This window comes from Rhinichthys klamathensis, unplaced genomic scaffold (genome assembly GCF_029890125.1).
Source record: "Rhinichthys klamathensis goyatoka isolate OS25496 unplaced genomic scaffold, OSU_Roscu_1.1 h1tg000599l_1, whole genome shotgun sequence".
Taxonomy (NCBI): Eukaryota; Metazoa; Chordata; class Actinopteri; order Cypriniformes; family Leuciscidae; genus Rhinichthys; species Rhinichthys klamathensis.
In genome coordinates this window covers 935490-958658 of record NW_026607054.1, presented here as the reverse complement: position 1 = coordinate 958658, position 23169 = coordinate 935490, and the positions used below count along the sequence as shown (strand labels likewise).

General features: G+C 47.6%; 1 protein-coding gene across 5 annotated transcripts in view; it reads left to right on the top strand.

The window, feature by feature from the left end:
* cacna2d3a (calcium channel, voltage-dependent, alpha 2/delta subunit 3a) overlaps window positions 1-23169 on the top strand; it is a 176678-nt gene that overhangs the window by 35929 nt on the left and 117580 nt on the right. For all 5 annotated transcript variants that reach the window (XM_056240465.1, XM_056240466.1, XM_056240462.1 and 2 more), the window contains exons 4-5: window positions 373-432; window positions 19208-19370. In XM_056240465.1, coding sequence (XP_056096440.1) covers window positions 373-432; window positions 19208-19370 — 223 coding nt within the window. The remainder of the gene's footprint in view (window positions 1-372; window positions 433-19207; window positions 19371-23169) is intronic.

Here is a 23169-nt window from a genome sequence, read left to right as displayed (position 1 = left end):
CTCACAATTGCGACTTTATATCATGCAATTCTGACTTTTATAACTCGCAATTCTGACTTTATATCACGCAATTCTGAGATAAAAAGTCAGAATGGTGAGATAAAAAGTCACAATTACTTTTTTTTTTTTTGCCAGAAACAAGCTTCCATACCATATATGGAAGCTTGTTTCCAGCACCATTCATTCATTCATTCATTCATTCATTAAAGTGTGAGTGTGAGTGAGAGATAGAGAGATTCAATAATCTTCGTGTGTCTTGGCCTCCAGCGGTTGGTGGAAGCAGCAGAGGAAGCCCACCTGTGTGTGTGTGTGTGTGTGTGTGTGTGTGTGTGTGTGAGTGATAGATTAATATTGGTCTGTCTTGTCCTCCAGCGGTTGGTGGAAGCAGCAGAGGAAGCCCACCTGAATCACGAGGAGGATCCTGACCTACAGGTGAGCATCAACAGCAGTTACCATGGCAACCGCATCTCTTCATCAGGGCGACAGGACTTAACGACTGATGTTCTCAGCTTTAACTGCTTAGTATTGAAAGTTCTGTTGATCTTAGCATCAATTATATGACCTTCCCTCGATCTCATGTTAAACATATATAATGTGTGAATGCACCTAAGTCTCATAATAATTAAGTGCATTGTACAAAGCAATTTGAATGAAGTATATATGTCAAAGTTTAGTTGTTTATCATTCTCTGAGTGCACTGTACTAGGGCATCCATTACTCAGACACCCTCTGTGACTGCTCATGTAAAGGTCGGAGGTTAATCTACCGTAAAAAGCCATTTATTTCTTCGCAGTGAAAGCCTCAGGTGGTCTCAGTCTTCACATGAGCTCGATGCAACACTGCACATTTCACAGCCATAAACTACAGTCAGATCAACACAATTACTGTAACTCTCACAGCCATGAAACCTTCTGACTCAGTCAAACGTACTAACTTTGTGATAAAAATACATATGATTTTCTTTATGAAACAAAAATGTAAAAGCTATTTAGATATGGAAACGCTTTCAGTGCTGTTGAACAAGCATCCCAGACCCAGATTAGACTCTGATCAAATAGATGGTCTAGTTTAGTGTTTATCCCAGTTTCACCCGTACAGGTCGCTGTTTCAAAAGTTCCCTCATTCACCTCCGTCTCCTTTTAGGTTTGTCTCTCATTGGCTTTAGAGGGTATGCGTGTGACCCGAGTGACTGCTGTTACACACACTGAGCGACATAAACACTGAGCGGCAGAAACACTGAGCGACATAAACACTGAGCGGCAGAAACACTGAGCGACATAAACACTGAGCGGCAGAAACACTGGGCGGCAGAAACACTGAGGGGCAGAGACACTGAGCGGCAGAAACACTGAGCGGCAGAAACACTGAGCGGCAGAAACACTGGGCGGCAGAAACACTGAGGGGCAGAAACACTGAGCGGCAGAAACACTGAGGGGCAGAGACACTGAGAGGCAGAAACACTGAGAGGCAGAAACACTGAGCGGCAGAAACACTGAGCGGCAGAAACACTGAGCGGCAGAGACACTGAGCGGCAGAGACACTGAGCGGCAGAAACACTGAGGGGCAGAAACACTGAGCGGCAGAAACACTGAGGGGCAGAAACACTGAGCGGCAGAAACACTGAGCGGCAGAAACACTGAGCGGCAGAGACACTGAGCGGCAGAGACACTGAGCGGCAGAAACACTGAGCGGCAGAAACACTGAGCGGCAGAAACACTGAGCGGCAGAAACACTGAGGGGCAGAAACACTGAGCGGCAGAAACACTGAGCGGCAGAAACACTGAGCGGCAGAGACACTGAGCGGCAGAGACACTGAGGGGCAGAAACACTGAGCGGCAGAAACACTGAGGGGCAGAAACACTGAGCGGCAGAAACACTGAGCGGCAGAAACACTGAGCGGCAGAGACACTGAGCGGCAGAGACACTGAGCGGCAGAAACACTGAGCGGCAGAAACACTGAGCGGCAGAAACACTGAGCGGCAGAAACACTGAGCGGCAGAGACACTGAGCGGCAGAGACACTGAGCGGCAGAAACACTGAGCGGCAGAAACACTGAGCGGCAGAAACACTGAGAGGCAGAAACACTGAGAGGCAGAAACACTGAGCGGCAGAAACACTGAGCGGCAGAAACACTGAGCGGCAGAAACACTGAGCGACATAAACACTGAGCGGCAGAAACACTGAGCGGCAGAAACACTGAGCGGCAGAAACACTCAGCGGCAGAAACACTGAGCGGCAGAAACACTGAGGGGCAGAGACACTGAGAGGCAGAAACACTGAGGGGCAGAAACACTGAGCGGCAGAAACACTGAGCGGCAGAAACACTGAGAGGCAGAAACACTGAGCGGCAGAAACACTGAGAGGCAGAAACACTAAGCGGCAGAAACACTGAGCGGCAGAAACACTGAGAGGCAGAAACACTAAGCGGCAGAAACACTGAGAGGCAGAAACACTGAGCGGCAGAAACACTGAGCGGCAGAAACACTGAGCGGCAGAAACACTGAGAGGCAGAAACACTGAGCGGCAGAAACACTGAGAGGCAGAAACACTGAGGGGCAGAAACACTGAGAGGCAGAAACACTAAGCGGCAGAAACACTGAGAGGCAGAAACACTAAGCGGCAGAAACACTGAGGGGCAGAAACACTGAGCGGCAGAAACACTGAGAGGCAGAAACACTAAGCGGCAGAAACACTGAGAGGCAGAAACACTAAGCGGCAGAAACACTGAGGGGCAGAAACACTGAGCGGCAGAAACACTGAGAGGCAGAAACACTAAGCGGCAGAAACACTGAGCGGCAGAAACACTGAGCGGCAGAAACACTGAGAGGCAGAAACACTGAGAGGCAGAAACACTGAGGGGCAGAAACACTGAGAGGCAGAAACACTGAGCGGCAGAAACACTGAGCGGCAGAAACACTGAGCGGCAGAAACACTGAGCGGCAGAAACACTGAGAGGCAGAAACACTGAGGGGCAGAAACACTGAGAGGCGGAAACACTGAGGGGCGGAAACACTGAGCGGCAGAAACACTGAGCGGCAGAAACACTGAGCGGCAGAAACACTGAGCGGCAGAAACACTTAGCGGCAGAAACACTGAGCGGCAGAAACACTGAGGGGCAGAAACACTGAGCGGCAGAAACACTGAGAGGCAGAAACACTGAGCGGCGGAAACACTGAGGGGCAGAAACACTGAGAGGCGGAAACACTGAGGGGCGGAAACACTGAGCGGCAGAAACACTGAGCGGCAGAAACACTGAGGGGCAGAAACACTGAGGGGCAGAAACACTGAGGGGCAGAAACACTGAGCGGCAGAAACACTGAGCGGCAGAAACACTGAGCGGCAGAAACACTGAGGGGCAGAAACACTGAGAGGCAGAAACACTGAGCGGCAGAAACACTGAGCGGCAGAAACACTGAGGGGCAGAAACACTGAGGGGCAGAAACACTGAGGGGCAGAAACACTGAGGGGCAGAAACACTGAGGGGCAGAAACACTGAGCGGCAGAAACACTGAGAGGCAGAAACACTGAGAGGCAGAAACACTGAGGGGCAGAAACACTGAGGGGCAGAAACACTGAGAGGCAGAAACACTGAGCGGCGGAAACACTGAGCGGCGGAAACACTGAGCGGCGGAAACACTGAGCGGCGGAAACACTGAGCGGCGGAAACACTGAGCGGCAGAAACACTGAGAGGCAGAAACACTGAGAGGCAGAAACACTGAGCGGCAGAAACACTGAGAGGCAGAAACACTGAGAGGCAGAAACACTGAGAGGCAGAAACACTGAGCGGCAGAAACACTGAGAGGCAGAAACACTGAGCGGCAGAAACACTGAGCGGCAGAAACACTGAGAGGCAGAAACACTGAGAGGCAGAAACACTGAGCGGCAGAAACACTGAGCGGCAGAAACACTGAGAGGCAGAAACACTGAGCGGCAGAAACACTGAGCGGCAGAGACACTGAGCGGCAGAGACACTGAGCGGCAGAAACACTGAGAGGCAGAAACACTGAGAGGCAGAAACACTGAGCGGCAGAAACACTGAGGGGCAGAGACACTGAGCGGCAGAAACACTGAGGGGCAGAGACACTGAGGGGCAGAAACACTGAGGGGCAGAAACACTGAGCGGCAGAAACACTGAGCGGCAGAAACACTGAGGGGCAGAGACACTGAGGGGCAGAAACACTGAGGGGCAGAAACACTGAGGGGCAGAAACACTGAGCGGCAGAAACACTGAGGGGCAGAAACACTGAGGGGCAGAAACACTGAGGGGCAGAAACACTGAGGGGCAGAAACACTGAGAGGCAGAAACACTGAGCGGCAGAAACACTGAGGGGCAGAGACACTGAGGGGCAGAAACACTGAGGGGCAGAAACACTGAGGGGCAGAAACACTGAGGGGCAGAAACACTGAGAGGCAGAAACACTGAGGGGCAGAAACACTGAGCGGCAGAAACACTGAGGGGCAGAAACACTGAGCGGCAGAAACACTGAGGGGCAGAAACACTGAGAGGCAGAAACACTGAGGGGCAGAAACACTGAGGGGCAGAAACACTGAGAGGCAGAAACACTGAGGGGCAGAAACACTGAGGGGCAGAAACACTGAGCGGCAGAAACACTGAGGGGCAGAAACACTGAGCGGCAGAAACACTGAGGGGCAGAAACACTGAGCGGCAGAAACACTGAGGGGCAGAAACACTGAGCGGCAGAAACACTGAGCGGCAGAAACACTGAGGGGCAGAAACACTGAGCGGCAGAAACACTGAGCGGCAGAAACACTGAGAGGCAGAAACACTGAGAGGCAGAGACACTGAGAGGCAGAAACACTGAGGGGCAGAAACACTGAGGGGCAGAAACACTGAGCGGCAGAAACACTGAGGGGCAGAAACACTGAGCGGCAGAAACACTGAGCGGCAGAAACACTGAGGGGCAGAAACACTGAGGGGCAGAAACACTGAGCGGCAGAAACACTGAGCGGCAGAAACACTGAGGGGCAGAAACACTGAGCGGCAGAAACACTGAGCGGCAGAAACACTGAGCGGCAGAAACACTGAGCGGCAGAAACACTGAGCGGCAGAAACACTGAGCGACAGAAACACTGAGCGGCAGAAACACTGAGCGACAGAAACACTGAGCGGCAGAAACACTGAGGGGCAGAAACACTGAGCGGCAGAAACACTGAGCGGCAGAAACACTGAGGGGCAGAAACACTGAGGGGCAGAAACACTGAGCGGCAGAAACACTGAGCGGCAGAAACACTGAGGGGCAGAAACACTGAGCGGCAGAAACACTGAGCGGCAGAAACACTGAGCGGCAGAAACACTGAGCGGCAGAAACACTGAGCGGCAGAAACACTGAGCGGCAGAAACACTGAGCGGCAGAAACACTGAGCGGCAGAAACACTGAGCGGCAGAAACACTGAGGGGCAGAAACACTGAGCGGCAGAAACACTGAGCGGCAGAAACACTGAGCGGCAGAAACACTGAGCGGCAGAAACACTGAGCGGCAGAAACACTGAGCGGCAGAAACACTGAGCGGCAGAAACACTGAGCGGCAGAAACACTGAGCGACAGAAACACTGAGCGGCAGAAACACTGAGGGGCAGAAACACTGAGCGGCAGAAACACTGAGCGGCAGAAACACTGAGGGGCAGAAACACTGAGGGGCAGAAACACTGAGCGGCAGAAACACTGAGCGGCAGAAACACTGAGGGGCAGAAACACTGAGCGGCAGAAACACTGAGCGGCAGAAACACTGAGCGGCAGAAACACTGAGCGGCAGAAACACTGAGCGGCAGAAACACTGAGCGGCAGAAACACTGAGCGGCAGAAACACTGAGCGGCAGAAACACTGAGCGGCAGAAACACTGAGGGGCAGAAACACTGAGCGGCAGAAACACTGAGCGGCGGAAACACTGAGGGGCAGAAACACTGAGAGGCGGAAACACAGAGGGGCAGAAACACTGAGAGGCGGAAACACTGAGGGGCAGAAACACTGAGCGGCAGAAACACTGAGCGGCAGAAACACTGAGCGGCAGAAACACTGAGCGGCAGAAACACTGAGCGGCAGAAACACTGAGCGGCAGAAACACTGAGGGGCAGAAACACTGAGCGGCAGAAACACTGAGAGGCAGAAACACTGAGCGGCGGAAACACTGAGGGGCAGAAACACTGAGAGGCGGAAACACTGAGGGGCAGAAACACTGAGGGGCAGAAACACTGAGGGGCAGAAACACTGAGGGGCAGAAACACTGAGGGGCAGAAACACTGAGCGGCAGAAACACTGAGCGGCAGAAACACTGAGCGGCAGAAACACTGAGCGGCAGAAACACTGAGAGGCAGAAACACTGAGAGGCAGAAACACTGAGCGGCGGAAACACTGAGGGGCAGAAACACTGAGAGGCGGAAACACTGAGGGGCAGAAACACTGAGGGGCAGAAACACTGAGGGGCAGAAACACTGAGCGGCAGAAACACTGAGCGGCAGAAACACTGAGCGGCAGAAACACTGAGCGGCAGTAACACTGAGCGGCAGAAACACTGAGCGGCAGAAACACTGAGCGGCAGAAACACTGAGCGGCAGAAACACTGAGCGACATAAACACTGAGCGGCAGAAACACTGAGAGGCAGAAACACTGAGCGGCAGAAACACTGAGCGGCAGAAACACTGAGAGGCAGAAACACTGAGAGGCAGAAACACTGAGCGGCAGAAACACTGAGAGGCAGAAACACTGAGCGGCAGAAACACTGAGCGACATAAACACTGAGCGGCAGAAACACTGAGAGGCAGAAACACTGAGCGGCAGAAACACTGAGCGGCAGAAACACTGAGTGGCAGAAACACTGAGCGGCAGAAACACTGAGCGGCAGAAACACTGAGCGACATAAACACTGAGCGGCAGAAACACTGAGCGGCAGAAACACTGAGCGGCAGAAACACTGAGCGGCAGAAACACTGAGCGGCAGTAACACTGAGCGGCAGAAACACTGAGCGGCAGAAACACTGAGCGGCAGAAACACTGAGCGGCAGAAACACTGAGAGGCAGAAACACTGAGCGGCAGTAACACTGAGCGGCAGAAACACTGAGCGGCAGAAACACTGAGCGGCAAAAACACTGAGAGGCAGAAACACTGAGCGGCAGAAACACTGAGCGGCAGAAACACTGAGCGGCAGAAACACTGAGCGGCAGAAACACTGAGCGGCAGAAACACTGAGCGGCAGAAACACTGAGAGGCAGAAACACTGAGCGGCAGAAACACTGAGCGGCAGAAACACTGAGCGACATAAACACTGAGCGGCAGAAACACTGAGCGGCAGAAACACTGAGCGGCAGAAACACTGAGCGGCAGAAACACTGAGCGGCAGTAACACTGAGCGACATAAACACTGAGCGGCAGAAACACTGAGCGGCAGAAACACTGAGCGGCAGAAACACTGAGCGGCAGAAACACTGAGCGGCAGAAACACTGAGCGGCAGTAACACTGAGCGGCAGAAACACTGAGCGGCAGAAACACTGAGCGGCAGAAACACTGAGCGGCAGAAACACTGAGCGGCAGAAACACTGAGCGGCAGAAACACTGAGAGGCAGAAACACTGAGCGGCAGAAACACTGAGGGGCAGAAACACTGAGCGGCAGAAACACTGAGCGGCAGAAACACTGAGAGGCAGAAACACTGAGGGGCAGAAACACTGAGCGGCAGAAACACTGAGCGGCAGAAACACTGAGAGGCAGAAACACTGAGCGGCAGAAACACTGAGGGGCAGAAACACTGAGCGGCAGAAACACTGAGCGGCAGAAACACTGAGCGGCAGAAACACTGAGGGGCAGAAACACTGAGCGGCAGAAACACTGAGCGGCAGAAACACTGAGCGGCAGAAACACTGAGCGGCAGAAACACTGAGCGGCAGAAACACTGAGGGGCAGAAACACTGAGCGGCAGAAACACTGAGCGGCAGAAACACTGAGCGGCAGAAACACTGAGCGGCAGTAACACTGAGGGGCAGAAACACTGAGCGGCAGAAACACTGAGCGGCAGAAACACTGAGCGGCAGAAACACTGAGGGGCAGAAACACTGAGGGGCAGAAACACTGAGCGGCAGAAACACTGAGCGGCAGAAACACTGAGCGGCAGAAACACTGAGCGGCAGAAACACTGAGCGACATAAACACTGAGCGGCAGAAACACAGAGCGGCAGAAACACCGAGCGGCAGTAACACTGAGCGGCAGAAACACTGAGCGGCAGAAACACTGAGCGGCAGAAACACTGAGCGGCAGAAACACTGAGAGGCAGAAACACTGAGCGGCAGAAACACTGAGTGGCAGTAACACTGAGCGGCAGAAACACTGAGCGGCAGAAACACTGAGAGGCAGAAACACTGAGCGGCAGAAACACTGAGCGGCAGAAACACTGAGCGGCAGTAACACTGAGCGGCAGTAACACTGAGCGGCAGAAACACTGAGCGGCAGAAACACTGAGCGGCAAAAACACTGAGAGGCAGAAACACTGAGCGGCAGAAACACTGAGCGGCAGAAACACTGAGCGGCAGAAACACTGAGCGGCAGAAACACTGAGCGGCAGAAACACTGAGCGGCAGAAACACTGAGAGGCAGAAACACTGAGCGGCAGAAACACTGAGCGGCAGAAACACTGAGCGACATAAACACTGAGCGGCAGAAACACTGAGCGGCAGAAACACTGAGCGGCAGAAACACTGAGCGGCAGTAACACTGAGCGACATAAACACTGAGCGGCAGAAACACTGAGCGGCAGAAACACTGAGCGGCAGAAACACTGAGAGGCAGAAACACTGAGCGGCAGAAACACTGAGCGGCAGAAACACTGAGCGGCAGAAACACTGAGCGGCAGAAACACTGAGCGGCAGAAACACTGAGCGGCAGAAACACTGAGCGGCAGAAACACTGAGCGGCAGTAACACTGAGCGGCAGAAACACTGAGCGGCAGAAACACTGAGCGGCAGAAACACTGAGCGGCAGAAACACTGAGCGGCAGAAACACTGAGCGGCAGAAACACTGAGAGGCAGAAACACTGAGCGGCAGAAACACTGAGGGGCAGAAACACTGAGCGGCAGAAACACTGAGGGGCAGAAACACTGAGCGGCAGAAACACTGAGCGGCAGAAACACTGAGAGGCAGAAACACTGAGAGGCAGAAACACTGAGCGGCAGAGACACTGAGCGGCAGAGACACTGAGCGGCAGAAACACTGAGGGGCAGAAACACTGAGCGGCAGAAACACTGAGCGGCAGAAACACTGAGAGGCAGAAACACTGAGGGGCAGAAACACTGAGCGGCAGAAACACTGAGCGGCAGAAACACTGAGAGGCAGAAACACTGAGCGGCAGAAACACTGAGGGGCAGAAACACTGAGGGGCAGAAACACTGAGCGGCAGAAACACTGAGGGGCAGAAACACTGAGGGGCAGAAACACTGAGCGGCAGAAACACTGAGCGGCAGAAACACTGAGAGGCAGAAACACTGAGCGGCAGAAACACTGAGGGGCAGAAACACTGAGGGGCAGAAACACTGAGCGGCAGAAACACTGAGCGGCAGAAACACTGAGGGGCAGAAACACTGAGGGGCAGAAACACTGAGCGGCAGAAACACTGAGCGGCAGAAACACTGAGAGGCAGAAACACTGAGCGGCAGAAACACTGAGGGGCAGAAACACTGAGGGGCAGAAACACTGAGCGGCAGAAACACTGAGCGGCAGAAACACTGAGCGGCAGAAACACTGAGCGGCAGAAACACTGAGCGGCAGAAACACTGAGCGGCAGAAACACTGAGAGGCAGAAACACTGAGCGGCAGAAACACTGAGGGGCAGAAACACTGAGCGGCAGAAACACTGAGCGGCAGAAACACTGAGAGGCAGAAACACTGAGCGGCAGAAACACTGAGGGGCAGAAACACTGAGAGGCAGAAACACTGAGCGGCAGAAACACTGAGGGGCAGAAACACTGAGCGGCAGAAACACTGAGAGGCAGAAACACTGAGCGGCAGAAACACTGAGCGGCAGAAACACTGAGCGGCAGAAACACTGAGCGGCAGAAACACTGAGAGGCAGAAACACTGAGAGGCAGAAACACTGAGCGGCAGAAACACTGAGGGGCAGAAACACTGAGCGGCAGAAACACTGAGCGGCAGAAACACTGAGCGGCAGAAACACTGAGCGGCAGAAACACTGAGGGGCAGAAACACTGAGAGGCAGAAACACTGAGCGGCAGAAACACTGAGGGGCAGAAACACTGAGCGGCAGAAACACTGAGCGGCAGAAACACTGAGCGGCAGAAACACTGAGCGGCAGAAACACTGAGCGGCAGAAACACTGAGCGGCAGAAAGACAGAGGGGCAGAAATAATTTACAGAAAGAATGACTCCAGGCAGAGAAAGCTGTATTTGCCGTTTTTATTTTGTGTCAATATGCTGAATTTAAGGGTAAAATCATACCCTATATATCGTATTGTTATATATTTTATTGACAACTCATCAATAAATATGTACAATTGTATATTCTGCATAATTGGATGTTTTTAAATAAACACTGACAAAAATGATACAAGTTCAGGGCTGGACGATATGATGATTTAAATAACATTGATATTAGTGATTACCCAGATTTAGACCTATATTGTATTTATATAAAGCGTTCACAGGCAAATTTGCTTTATGTATTTCTCTGGCGTCGAAATCAGGCTCATATAAATGTGAGTAAACAGGATTCCTGCTGCATGTCAGTATCCATGATCACTGGATCTGTGGTGAGTTGTAAGGAACACTATATCGAGTCCAAGCTTTAGTTTAAACTGATAATCGTTTGTTCTACTGGTGTTTCACAGTTTCCTCTATTAACTCCCGTCACGCATCAGCTCTTCTGCACTCAGTCCGGCCGAGGGAGTGTGTTCTGCAGGAAAGTAAAGGAAATGTGAAAGTACTGATGTAATCATAGTTATTCATCCCAATTTAAAATCCTAAATCTCAAAGATGTTTGATATGATCAGGGTGACCCAGTTGTCTCTGTGAGCAGATCGGGAGTTTTAAGAGTTGATCTGTAAACGGCTCACATTACCAGATCATCTGAGCCGATCACCGTAACCAGAGAGGGGGAAATCAGTGATAACACTCATGTAGTCTGAGCTGACAGAATATGTTTCCTTTTCTTTCACAGAAACAACTCTGGGAGGAAAACTAAAGACAGTAGTTCACACTTATTCAAATGAGCCGTACTAACAGAGTTGGTTTTAATCCAGCCAAACTCGCCCAGTGTGAACACAGCCTAAAAGCATGAATCGAGATCTCGAGTTCGCTCTGGACTCATGACTTCTGACGTGCTGAGGGTTTATTCACCGTGAATATGAACCCAGTGGTGCTGCTTTACATTGAATTTAGCCTGTAGTGATGATATGGTGAAGTCAAACATTAGAAGCAAGAAATAAATAAATAAAGGCTGAAGGCTGCTGAAGTGTGAATCCTCCTTAGAGACGGTCTCTCCTGGTTTTGGCTGTTTGTTGGGTTTCTGCTGGCAGTGAGTGTTTTCTTATCTGCTCATAGCAGAGCACTCCTCAGCTTCATAATCTGCTCCAGCGCTCTCGCTGTCTGACGCCGCCAATCCTCATGGAAATAACCATGCAGGAAAATGACATACAGCAGAGAGCTGATTATACGCATGTGATTTCACAGACAGAACTATAAGTTATCCAGAGAGCTGACCGGCAGCTTCCTCCACATCTTGTTTTTCCACTTTTAGTTCTGTCAAAATCATTTATGCGCATATTTACATTTGCATTTATTAATTTAAAGTCCCCTGTGGTGTAAATCCAGTTTTTAATGTTGTTTATGTGTCTATGTGGTGTTTTTAATACGCTTTAAGACACACCATGTGTAAGTTCATAAGTCGACAGCATTGCTGAGTATTTCCTCCTTAAAACTGCAGTGAACCAAAGACAGTCTCAAAAACACGGTTTGAAATCGCTGGTGTTTCTGACGTCACAAACGACCTTGTAACCAATCAGATCAACGTGTGATCGTCAACCAGTGGATCTCTGAGCTGAGTGAGTGAGTGGAGGCGGGGCTCATCTGCAAATTCATAGAACCGTGCATACTAAATGAGGCGAGGGTGTCGAGTTACATTCAAGATATTTTAAGACATGAAGGAAAAAAACGTTTAAATATGTCATTTTGGTGATCGAAAGCCCTATTCGCGGGGATTAGTATTACCTGGTGATCGCTAGTCATTTGTAATAATGATTTCTAAATCACACGAGGTCCCCAGATAATACTGATCCAGTGCGAATAGGGCTAAAGATGAGTTTTAAGGGATACAAGTATTGACTTCAGGGGGACTTTAACAGATGCCTTTATCCAAAAGGACTCACGAATGAGGAACTTCACAAACAATTTATCATAAGAGCCTCAGATTATTAATTAATAAATGTGATTCCTTGCACAATACCACAAAACCCTTTTACCATAGTGAATAATTTGTAAACTAATCCATTTTGATGTTTGCTAAAAACTTAATTTTGAATGTGTCGAGACAAGAAACATAGAGACAATTTTTGCATATTAGGCACATTTTTGAAATAATAATTTAAAAAAATTCATAATAAATGTTTTTGTTTTAAATTCTTTTTTCATTCTCTTAAATCCCTTTAAATCATTTAACCTGTTTACCATCACCTATACTAACTAAATTTTTTAACAAAGTAATAATAATGGACTCTAAAATCTCTAGAAAATCAAAGCCAAATATCTAACCAAGTCGTGTTCCAAATTTGAATTTGATATCAAGTCAAACGTTTTTAAAGTACCGTTTCCATGGTAATGCAATGTCCAATTTCAAAAGGCTTTTTCACAGGATGAACTTTGAGTGTTAAGCTTTCTCTTAATGATACTCTATGATAATTTATGGTGATTACTAAAATATGTGATGGGTGAAAAAGCAATAAAAAGAAAAAGTGCACTTAAAATGCCCGGTTGATGCACTTAATTAACACTTCATTGCACTCGACTGTCACAGTTTTACTTGCGTAGTGTTGCTTTTATGAGTGAGGACTCTTTTCACTGGAATACTCTAGAAATGTCCTACATTAGAAACCAACCACAACGCCATAGAAGTGCACTAACCTACAACTCCTAAACATTGTGGTGAGTTTTGCACTGGCAAATGCCACTCAGAACATGTTCAAATCTGGCTCCCTTTTTTCTCCTCATTCATACATATTCATGCTAGAGAGTTTTCTGAGTAAATCGTTCCTCTTGCTGGGGATTTCTCTGGCTTAATTCTGCACACTTACAGAGGAGATTTTCCTGGGCGTAGTAAATGTCACACGACAGCAGAGATGTGAGAAAGAGAGCAGATTATGTGCTGAATCTCCACCGCTGGGTTTAATCTGCGTAACTTCTTTGGGCAGGTGTAGACCAGAGACTGTGTTGAGCTTCAGATACTCCAGATACGGACACTGAAGAGGAGAGTAGAGGACAGGGCAGATTCACGGATTCAGCATCCATCACCCCATTCACTGAAGGAATTATGTAGATCGGGCAAAGCTGCAAACTATACGTGTCAACTATACTCCAACTCTCTTTAGAGTATTAGCTGAGTATTAGTAGACCGTTCGGGTCAGTAGAATGTCTGTTGGGGAGCATCAAAATAAAGTGTTAGCTGATATTAAAGTCATTAGTTTTATCCCTTAAAACTCATCTTTGATCACCAAAACGACACATTCAAATGGTTTTTCCTTGAAAAAAATGTCTTCATGTCTTAAAATATCTTGAATGTAACTCGACACCCTCATCTCATTTAGTATGCGTGGTTCTATGAATATGCAGATGAGCCCCGCCTCCACTCACTCACTCAGCTCAGAGATCCACTGGTTGACGATCACACGTTGATCTGATTGGTTACAAGGTCGTTTGTGACGTCAGAAACACCAGCGATTTCAAACCGTGTTTTTGAGACTGTCTTTGGTTCACTGCAGTTTTAAGGAGGAAATACTCAGCAATGCTGTCGACTTATGAACTTACACATGGTGTGTCTTAAAGCGTATTAAAAACACCACATACACACATAAACAACATTAAACACTGGATTTACACCACAGGGGGACTTTAAAGGACAACTCCGGCGCAAAATGAACCTTTGGTCTAATAAAACATCGGTACCTAGTCAACCGTTCTCTGAGATTTGTTTTCATGATGATCGAATGTAAAGAGTTTTATCTCTAAAAAATGTTTAGCGTATAACACTAGTAATGGGGGCATCTATTAAGTAAAAATAAATCGCTAGTTAATACCTCTAACAAGACTCAAAATAGCCCCACACTAACACAGTAACATAATGAGGGTCCCTACATGCAAAACGAAGCATTGAGAACTTGGTAAGTGTACAGACAGTTAAATAAGAAGATAAAGAGAAAGACAGTCCACTTCGTGTATACAGACAGGAGCCATCTTTGGAAAACAGTCTCGACTAGTCAAACCACGAACGACGTGCTAAGTGAGCTGAACTGTATGAATGGCGTTCGTGGTTTGACTAGTCGAGACTGTTTTCCAAAAACAAATCTCAGAGAACGGTTGACTAGGTACCAATGTTTTATTAGACCAAAGGTTCATTTTGCGCTGGAGTTCTCCTTTAAGCATATAGTCTCTCTCTCTCTCTATATATATATACTGTCTATGAGTTCTGGCGACAATTACGTTCATCTCCGCTTGGTTTTAGTAATAGTGTGATTCAAATCGAACCAGGCAATTGTTATGAATGAAGCGCTATATATAATGAGCCTAATTTGGATTGATTCGGATGTTCATTATTGAGGCTGTGACTGTAATGTTTCGATGAAGATGCGGATCTTTAGCAACATAAACATTTATTCAACAAAACAAGAACATGATATCCAGTACAGAAACACGAAACGCTGTGTGTAAAACACAACCAACTCTAGACGATGAACTGAGAGAACTGGGGACAATAATGAAATAATTCATTTCAGCCAATCTGAAACGAAACAGCTGTATGTGTGGAAATGGGGGAAGATGTCCTTTACTTTCCGTTACGTAAACCTTATGTGCTGTTAAATGTTAGTTGTGTCAAAATATAGTTGAGGTTGTTAAAATGTGTGTAGATCATCAACACAGTGTCTGGCCTCCAGCAAAGACCTCCGATTAAACACACCAGTGTAAACTCAGCTCATGATCTGCATTATAAATCCCAGAACCTTCATTGTTAGATGAACTATCCCTTCCAGGCATTCTAGAAGTGGATTTAGGAAGGTATCATTTAGGATAATGTATAATTATTTTTTTACTAATATTCTAATGACTGCTAGTTGACATGTATTTGTAAAGTTACTATCAGAAAAAAAAGTGTAACCACCCATAATATCACACAACCAGTAGGACACAAAAAATAACTCTTTACAAACAATCAAAGTCAAAACATTCTTCAAAAGTATCCTCTTTTGTGTTTCACAGAAGACAGACAGTCACAGTTTGGAATCATATTTGATTTCTGAGGTGATCTTCTGGGGGCATAGGGCAGTGTAGGACATGACTGTATAATGTGACTGGATGACAGGACAGGAAAGATTCGCTCTCGCTGTATGCTGAGGGGAAGAGAAGACATCAGGACTACAGAAACATCTCTCAGATGTACAGAGCTCTGAGGACCAGTGTGCAGATTTAACCTGTTTAAAGTGAAGTTTCTGCTGAATGGTCCTTCTCAGACTGCTGACTCGATGTGCCGAGCCTGTCAGCATATTCCTCCCTGCGCCACAGTCGCTTCACAAGCTTTACACACCTGTGTATACTTACAGCCGAGACCTACTCTCAGCCTTTGGTGCTTCGGAAAGGTTATTCATGAAGCCATAGATGCCAATAAATCCCCTTTATCTTCACGAGTAAACAGAGCTTGTAATGTGAGAAGCCAAGGTTATCTCACTACGAGTGGAGCTAATGCTATAGGAGTGATGTCTTGATTGTCTTGTGTGTTTGAGTCAGGAGTTAAGCTGTCAACATGAGTCTGGAGATTCAGGTAGTGTGTGTGTCCCACTGAAGGGGCTTGACACGTGCAGCTGTGTGTGATGCGTTGACGTAATTTCCACTGAAACAGGAAGTTAAGGCGGGGCATATTGAATGGCTCCTCCCCCTTTTCAAACAGCCAATAGCGTTTAGTTTCCCTCACAGACAGACAGCTCATGGAAGCGGATCCGAGCGCTGATGAAACGCTGGATTCAATAGTAGAGCTGGAAATAAATCCTAGTCATTTCATTCTTAACCAGCGTACAGTTGGAGAACAGAGTAAAAGTGGAGCGTTTGAGCAACCGAACACACATCTCCAACCCATAATGCTCTGTGACGCGTCGACGCTCGCGTTGGTCAGGTCGTGTTTATAGCAGAGGGGGCGGAGCTTCAGATTCTAGAGAGCATTTGATTGGACAGAATATGTGATGCGATGATGTCATTAAAATCCCTGATCCATTTTAGCGGAAGTGAGAGACTAAGTTTCGAATGCTTATATCTCCTAAATACGAATTTTGTCATTGTTTTGGAGCACACCAGCTTATTCATAACCTTAAGGCTAACATATTCATACTAAAAGCTAAAAAAAAAACTTACATTTTGATTTCAGGGGCCTTTAAATACACACAGGAGTAATCAACAGAAAACCGGTGTAGAACTCATTAACAACCATGACACAAACAAGCAACTACAACTCTTATATATACAACATTCAATATTTGTTACGGTTTAGTGACTATTTAAACATATTCATAACCATAGTTTCTGTTCTAAAGCCTCCAAAGGCTAAAAACATTTAACTTACAAGTTTCAAGTTCTTCTGATGGAAATTCTGCTTTTCTGGTCATCATTTTTGGCATAGGATCTTAGTAATTGTAAACTTCTTTTGTCTTTGAGAAGAGAGTACAGTGAGCAGATGACAGCACTGCTGTAAATATAATCCTGCTGAATGATTTATTAATAGCTCCTCCAGCACTGCAGTGCTAAAAATATGAACCTGCCCGTGCAGAAGGGCAAAGGGCTGTGCCAGCGCAGGGTGTGCTTGTGTTCGATATACTCAGCAATGTTTATCATAATGTGGCATTTTAACTTGATTTTGTGTGCATGGCGATGTGTGTGTGTGTGTTTAAGCACTTCTCCACTGCTGCGAGAGCTCGCACACACTGCCGTCCTCTGCTGTTCTGATGGCGCTGGCGTTTCGCAGCTCTGGCGTCTGTAACCCGAGAGCACACGCTGTCCCCGTGTTCATGTTGGCCATCCCGAATCTGTAAATCTAGAGCCTTCTGGGGGATTTCAGGATTCAGTTATTCCATGTCTCTCACCTGGTCTAGTGTATTCAAAGCCTTCAGAGTCGTCTTTTATACTTTTATTTTGAAATCTTGTTCATTGGTGTATTGTACTTGATATTAGTGGTGTAACGATTCCCTCATGTCTCGAGTCGACACATATCACCATACTGAACTCGATGAGATATTACTGCGATACTTCAAGACATATGGTAAAAGGTTGTCAAAAAATGAACTTGATTAAAATGTTAAATTTGGTTTTACATTGTGTGTGTAAATGAATAGACTTGGACTTGGTGCTGAAACCCAAAGCACAGGACAATAGAGACGCCAGAATAACAATATTCATGATTCTGAAGCTGAAAATACAGCATTATTTTAGACGAATATGCTTGCACTCTTTCACTAGATAGATATTTAAAATAATGTCGGCCACTTTTACTGGTAGCATCAGCTATTTGGCATTATCAGGACACACACATATTCCCCCATTGCATTATTATACATTATACTCAACATTACACTAGTTTAATGTAGTACTGACACTAAAACTCTTGTGGAAAACCCCTATCGGATCCGCTGTGGGCGATCATGGCACTGATGTACAGAGCAGAAACTCGTCCTAAGATTCCTGTAATGATTGTGTGAAGTCCCTCACTGTCTGGTTGGTGCGTGTCTACAGACAGTCATGCGTGTGTGTGTGTGTGTGTGTGTGTGTGTCGCATCTGGCCGGGCCACAGCTGGATCTGTCAGTCTCTTCTTCTCTGGCTCATCCTCGGGATGTTCCCAACGGTCCCAAATTAGCCGACTCATATTAGCATGAATGCACTCTAAAAAAAAACTGGGTTAAAAACAACCCAATTTGGGTTGCTTTCAACCCAAGGGCTGGGTAAATATAGGACAGAAAAAAATTGGGTTGTTAATTTAACCCAGCATACTGGGTTGATACATTTTTTCTATAGTACTAGCTTTTTTTTTTTTTTTACTTCATACATGAACTCATGTTTACAGATTAACTTTAATCCTCTAAACGGTAACACTTTAGGGGTGTGCGTAAGACTGACATGACACATTCACAATTATGACAGGACATGAATATGAAGGAGGTTTTATGCATGTTTATGACAACTGTCATTAAGTGTCATTCGCTCAATTATGACATTTTTAATGCAAATATGACGTTGTTTGAGATGTCTTTGTTATGACAACTTGACATTCCTAAGACAACCTGTCATAAATATGTCATAAACATGACATAGCAGATTAATTATCAAACTTAAGAAAGCACTTATCTTTATGGGTTATCATTACATTAAACTGTCATGTGGTTGGTTTGGACATTGGCTGTCATGAGGCCAAGTTGCTAAAAATGTACCCAAAAGGCTCAACCCAGGTTTTGGTTAGAAAAAATAACCCAAGATTTTTTAGAGTGTGGCATTCACATAACAATTATGATTTATATTATGTGAGAGGGGTTTATGTTCCTGGTAGACCTAACAACATGTGTTTAGGTGATGAATTAAGTGAAAGCTTGACTATAAAATTGAGTTTTTAGTCTAGAATTAATTTGCCAGTGTGTCTGCATACAGAGCAATGCTGGAACGGCTATTCCTGAGTTTAGGAGCCAAACAAATAAATGAATCTTCCTTCCTTTCATGTTGCAATCACTGTAAGCGCACTATAGTGTAGGGGTGTGCCATACTGACAAAATCTATGGATATCTCCATATTTTCAGGAATTTTGTCAATAATGATGATTAGACAATATCTAGCGGAGTATCACGACTCTCACGTACAGTCGCTCTGCCACAACAAAAGCAATATTTCTGCCTCTGCTTTCCACAGTTTGTGATGACCTCACCCTCGTCATCTCTCTCTCTCTGTCCTGACAGTACGAGTACTTTAATGCCGTGTTGATCAACGAGAGGGACGAGGAGGGCAAGAGCGTGGAGCTGGGCGGAGAGTTCATCCTGCAGCCGAACGAACACTTCAACAATCTGTCGGTGAACCTCAGCCTCAGTGTCGTGCAGGTGCCCACAAACATGTACAACAGAGGTGTGATCGCACAACATCACGCACAACATCACGCGCAACATCACGCACAACATCACGCGCAACATCACGCACAACATCACGCACAACATCTTGGCAACATCACACTTAACATCACGCTCAACATCACGCACAACATCACGCTCAACATCACGCTCAACATCACGCGCAACATCTTGGCAACATCACACTTAACATCACGCTCAACATCACGCACAACATCACGCTCAACATCACGCGCAACATCACGCGCAACATCACGCACAACATCACGCACAACATCACGCACAACATCACGCTCAACATCACGCTCAACATCACGCACAACATCACGCACAACATCACGCTCAACATCACGCTCAACATCACGCTCAACATCACGCACAACATCACGCACAACATCACGCACAACATCACGCACAACATCACGCACAACATCACGCTCAACATCACGCTCAACATCACGCTCAACATCACGCGCAACATCACGCGCAACATCACGCACAACATCACGCACAACATCACGCACAACATCACGCTCAACATCACGCTCAACATCACGCACAACATCACGCTCAACATCACGCTCAACATCACGCACAACATCACGCACAACATCACGCACAACATCACGCACAACATCACGCACAACATCACGCTCAACATCACGCACAACATCACGCACAACATCACGCACAACATCACGCTCAACATCACGCTCAACATCACGCGCAACATCACACTTAACATCACGCTCAACATCACGCACAACATCACGCACAACATCACGCTCAACATCACGCTCAACATCACGCACAACATCACGCTCAACATCACGCTCAACATCACGCTCAACATCACGCACAACATCACGCACAACATCACGCTCAACATCACGCTCAACATCACGCTCAACATCACGCACAACATCACGCCCAACATCACGCTCAACATCACGCACAACATCACGCACAACATCACGCACAACATCACGCTCAACATCACGCACAACATCACGCACAACATCACGCTCAACATCACGCACAACATCACGCTCAACATCACGCACAACATCACGCACAACATCACGCACAACATCACGCTCAACATCACGCACAACATCACGCACAACATCACGCACAACATCACGCTCAACATCACGCACAACATCACGCACAACATCACGCTCAACATCACGCACAACATCACGCTCAACATCACGCTCAACATCACGCACAACATCACGCCCAACATCACGCTCAACATCACGCACAACATCACGCCCAACATCACGCACAACATCACGCTCAACATCACGCTCAACATCACGCACAACATCACGCACAACATCACGCTCAACATCACGCTCAACATCACGCACAACATCACGCACAACATCACGCTCAACATCACGCACAACATCACGCACAACATCACGCTCAACATCACGCACAACATCACGCACAACATCACGCTCAACATCACGCACAACATCACGCACAACATCACGCTCAACATCACGCTCAACATCACGCACAACATCACGCACAACATTACGCACAACATCACGCACAACATCACGCTCAACATCACGCACAACATCACGCACAACATCACGCGCAACATCACGCGCAACATCACGCGCAACATCACGCCCAACATCACGCTCAACATCACGCACAACATCACGCCCAACATCACGCACAACATCACGCACAACATTACGCACAACATTACGCACAACATCACGCACAGCATCACGCACAGCATCACGCGCAACATCACGCGCAACATCACGCGCAACATCACGCACAACATCACGCACAACATCACGCACAACATCACGCTCAACATCACGCACAACATCACGCACAACATCACGCTCAACATCACGCACAACATCACGCACAACATCACGCTCAACATCACGCTCAACATCACGCACAACATCACGCTCAACATCACGCTCAACATCACGCACAACATCACGCACAACATCACGCTCAACATCACGCACAACATCACGCACAACATCACGCTCAACATCACGCTCAACATCACGCTCAACATCACGCACAACATCACGCTCAACATCACGCTCAACATCACGCACAACATCACGCTCAACATCACGCACAACATCACGCACAACATCACGCTCAACATCACGCACATTTCTACCATTTGTTTTTGACTAGTCTTAATTAAACTACAGATATCTACAAGTTAATTTTAGATGTCTAAAAATAAACACATTCGGAATGCGCATTTTTATTGGTTATAATTAGGGAGTCCCCGAGACGGAAGCAGTTTGACCCGGTGTCGGTTCCTAATGTCCGTACCAGTGGAAATAATGACTTCAATCTCAATCTCAATTTATTCATACGGCACAATAAAAACAAAAACAAAAAGCTTGAGTCCTTCCTGCTCCGCTGGTCCCATCAAAACCCTCCGCCTCCTCCGCCGGGCTCCTCCTTCAGCCCATTGGCTCCTCCTTCAGCCCATTGGCTCCTCCTTCAGCCCATTGGCTCCTCCTTCAGCCCACCGGCTCCTCCTTCAGCACACTGGCTCCTCCTTCAGGCCATTGGCTCCTCCTTCAGCCCACTGGCTCCTCCTTCAGCACACACTGGCTCCTCCTTCAGGCCATTGGCTCCTCTTTCAGCACACTGGCTCCTCCTTCAGCCCACTGGCTCCTCCTTCAGACCATTGGCTCCTCCTTCAGCACACTGGCTCCTCCTTCAGCACACTGGCTCCTCCTTCAGCACACTGGCTCCTCCTTCAGCCCACTGGCTCCTCCTTCAGCACACTGGCTCCTCCTTCAGGCCATTGGCTCCTCCTTCAGCAGACTGGCTCCTCCTTCAGGCCATTGGCTCCTCCTTCAGCAGACTGGCTCCTCCTTCAGGCCATTGGCTCCTCCTTCAGCCCATTGGCTCCTCCTTCAGCACACTGGCTCCTCCTTCAGGCCATTGGCTCCTCCTTCAGCCCACTGGCTCCTCCTTCAGCACACACTGGCTCCTCCTTCAGCCCATTGGCTCCTCCTTCAGCACACTGGCTCCTCCTTCAGCCCATTGGCTCCTCCTTCAGCACACTGGCTCCTCCTTCAGCCCATTGGCTCCTCCTTCAGCCCATTGGCTCCTCCTTCAGCCCATTGGCTCCTCCTTCAGCCCATTGGCTCCTCCTTCAGCACACTGGCTCCTCCTTCAACACACTGGCTCCTCCTTCAGCCCACTGGCTCCTCCTTCAGCACACTGGCTCCTCCTTCAGGCCATTGGCTCCTCCTTCAGCAGACTGGCTCCTCCTTCAGGCCATTGGCTCCTCCTTCAGCAGACTGGCTCCTCCTTCAGGCCATTGGCTCCTCCTTCAGCCCATTGGCTCCTCCTTCAGCACACTGGCTCCTCCTTCATTAGCCACACCTTGCAGCTCTGATTACATGTATCATAGTAAGCAATTACTATAAATTGAAAATCAAGTATTGTATACTTCTCAACACAACGCTCACATAATGTAAATATTAATAATAAAAATGACTAATATAATAATATAAATCTTCTCAATGAAAGATCTATATTGAGTGTAAATGTAACATCAGAAGAAGGAAGATATAACAAGCATAAGGAGTCCCCAATGGAACCCAGAATGCATTGCTCCATTTACACTGAAGTATTATTTCCTTTATTTTGTGGATAAAGCAGCACTTTATTCAAGATTCTGCTGAGAGCTATCCCTCTCTCCTCTTTCATATGCAAAATACACTCCAGGGGAAGACGCTTGCTTAATAGTATAAAAATGAAGGACTTTTATC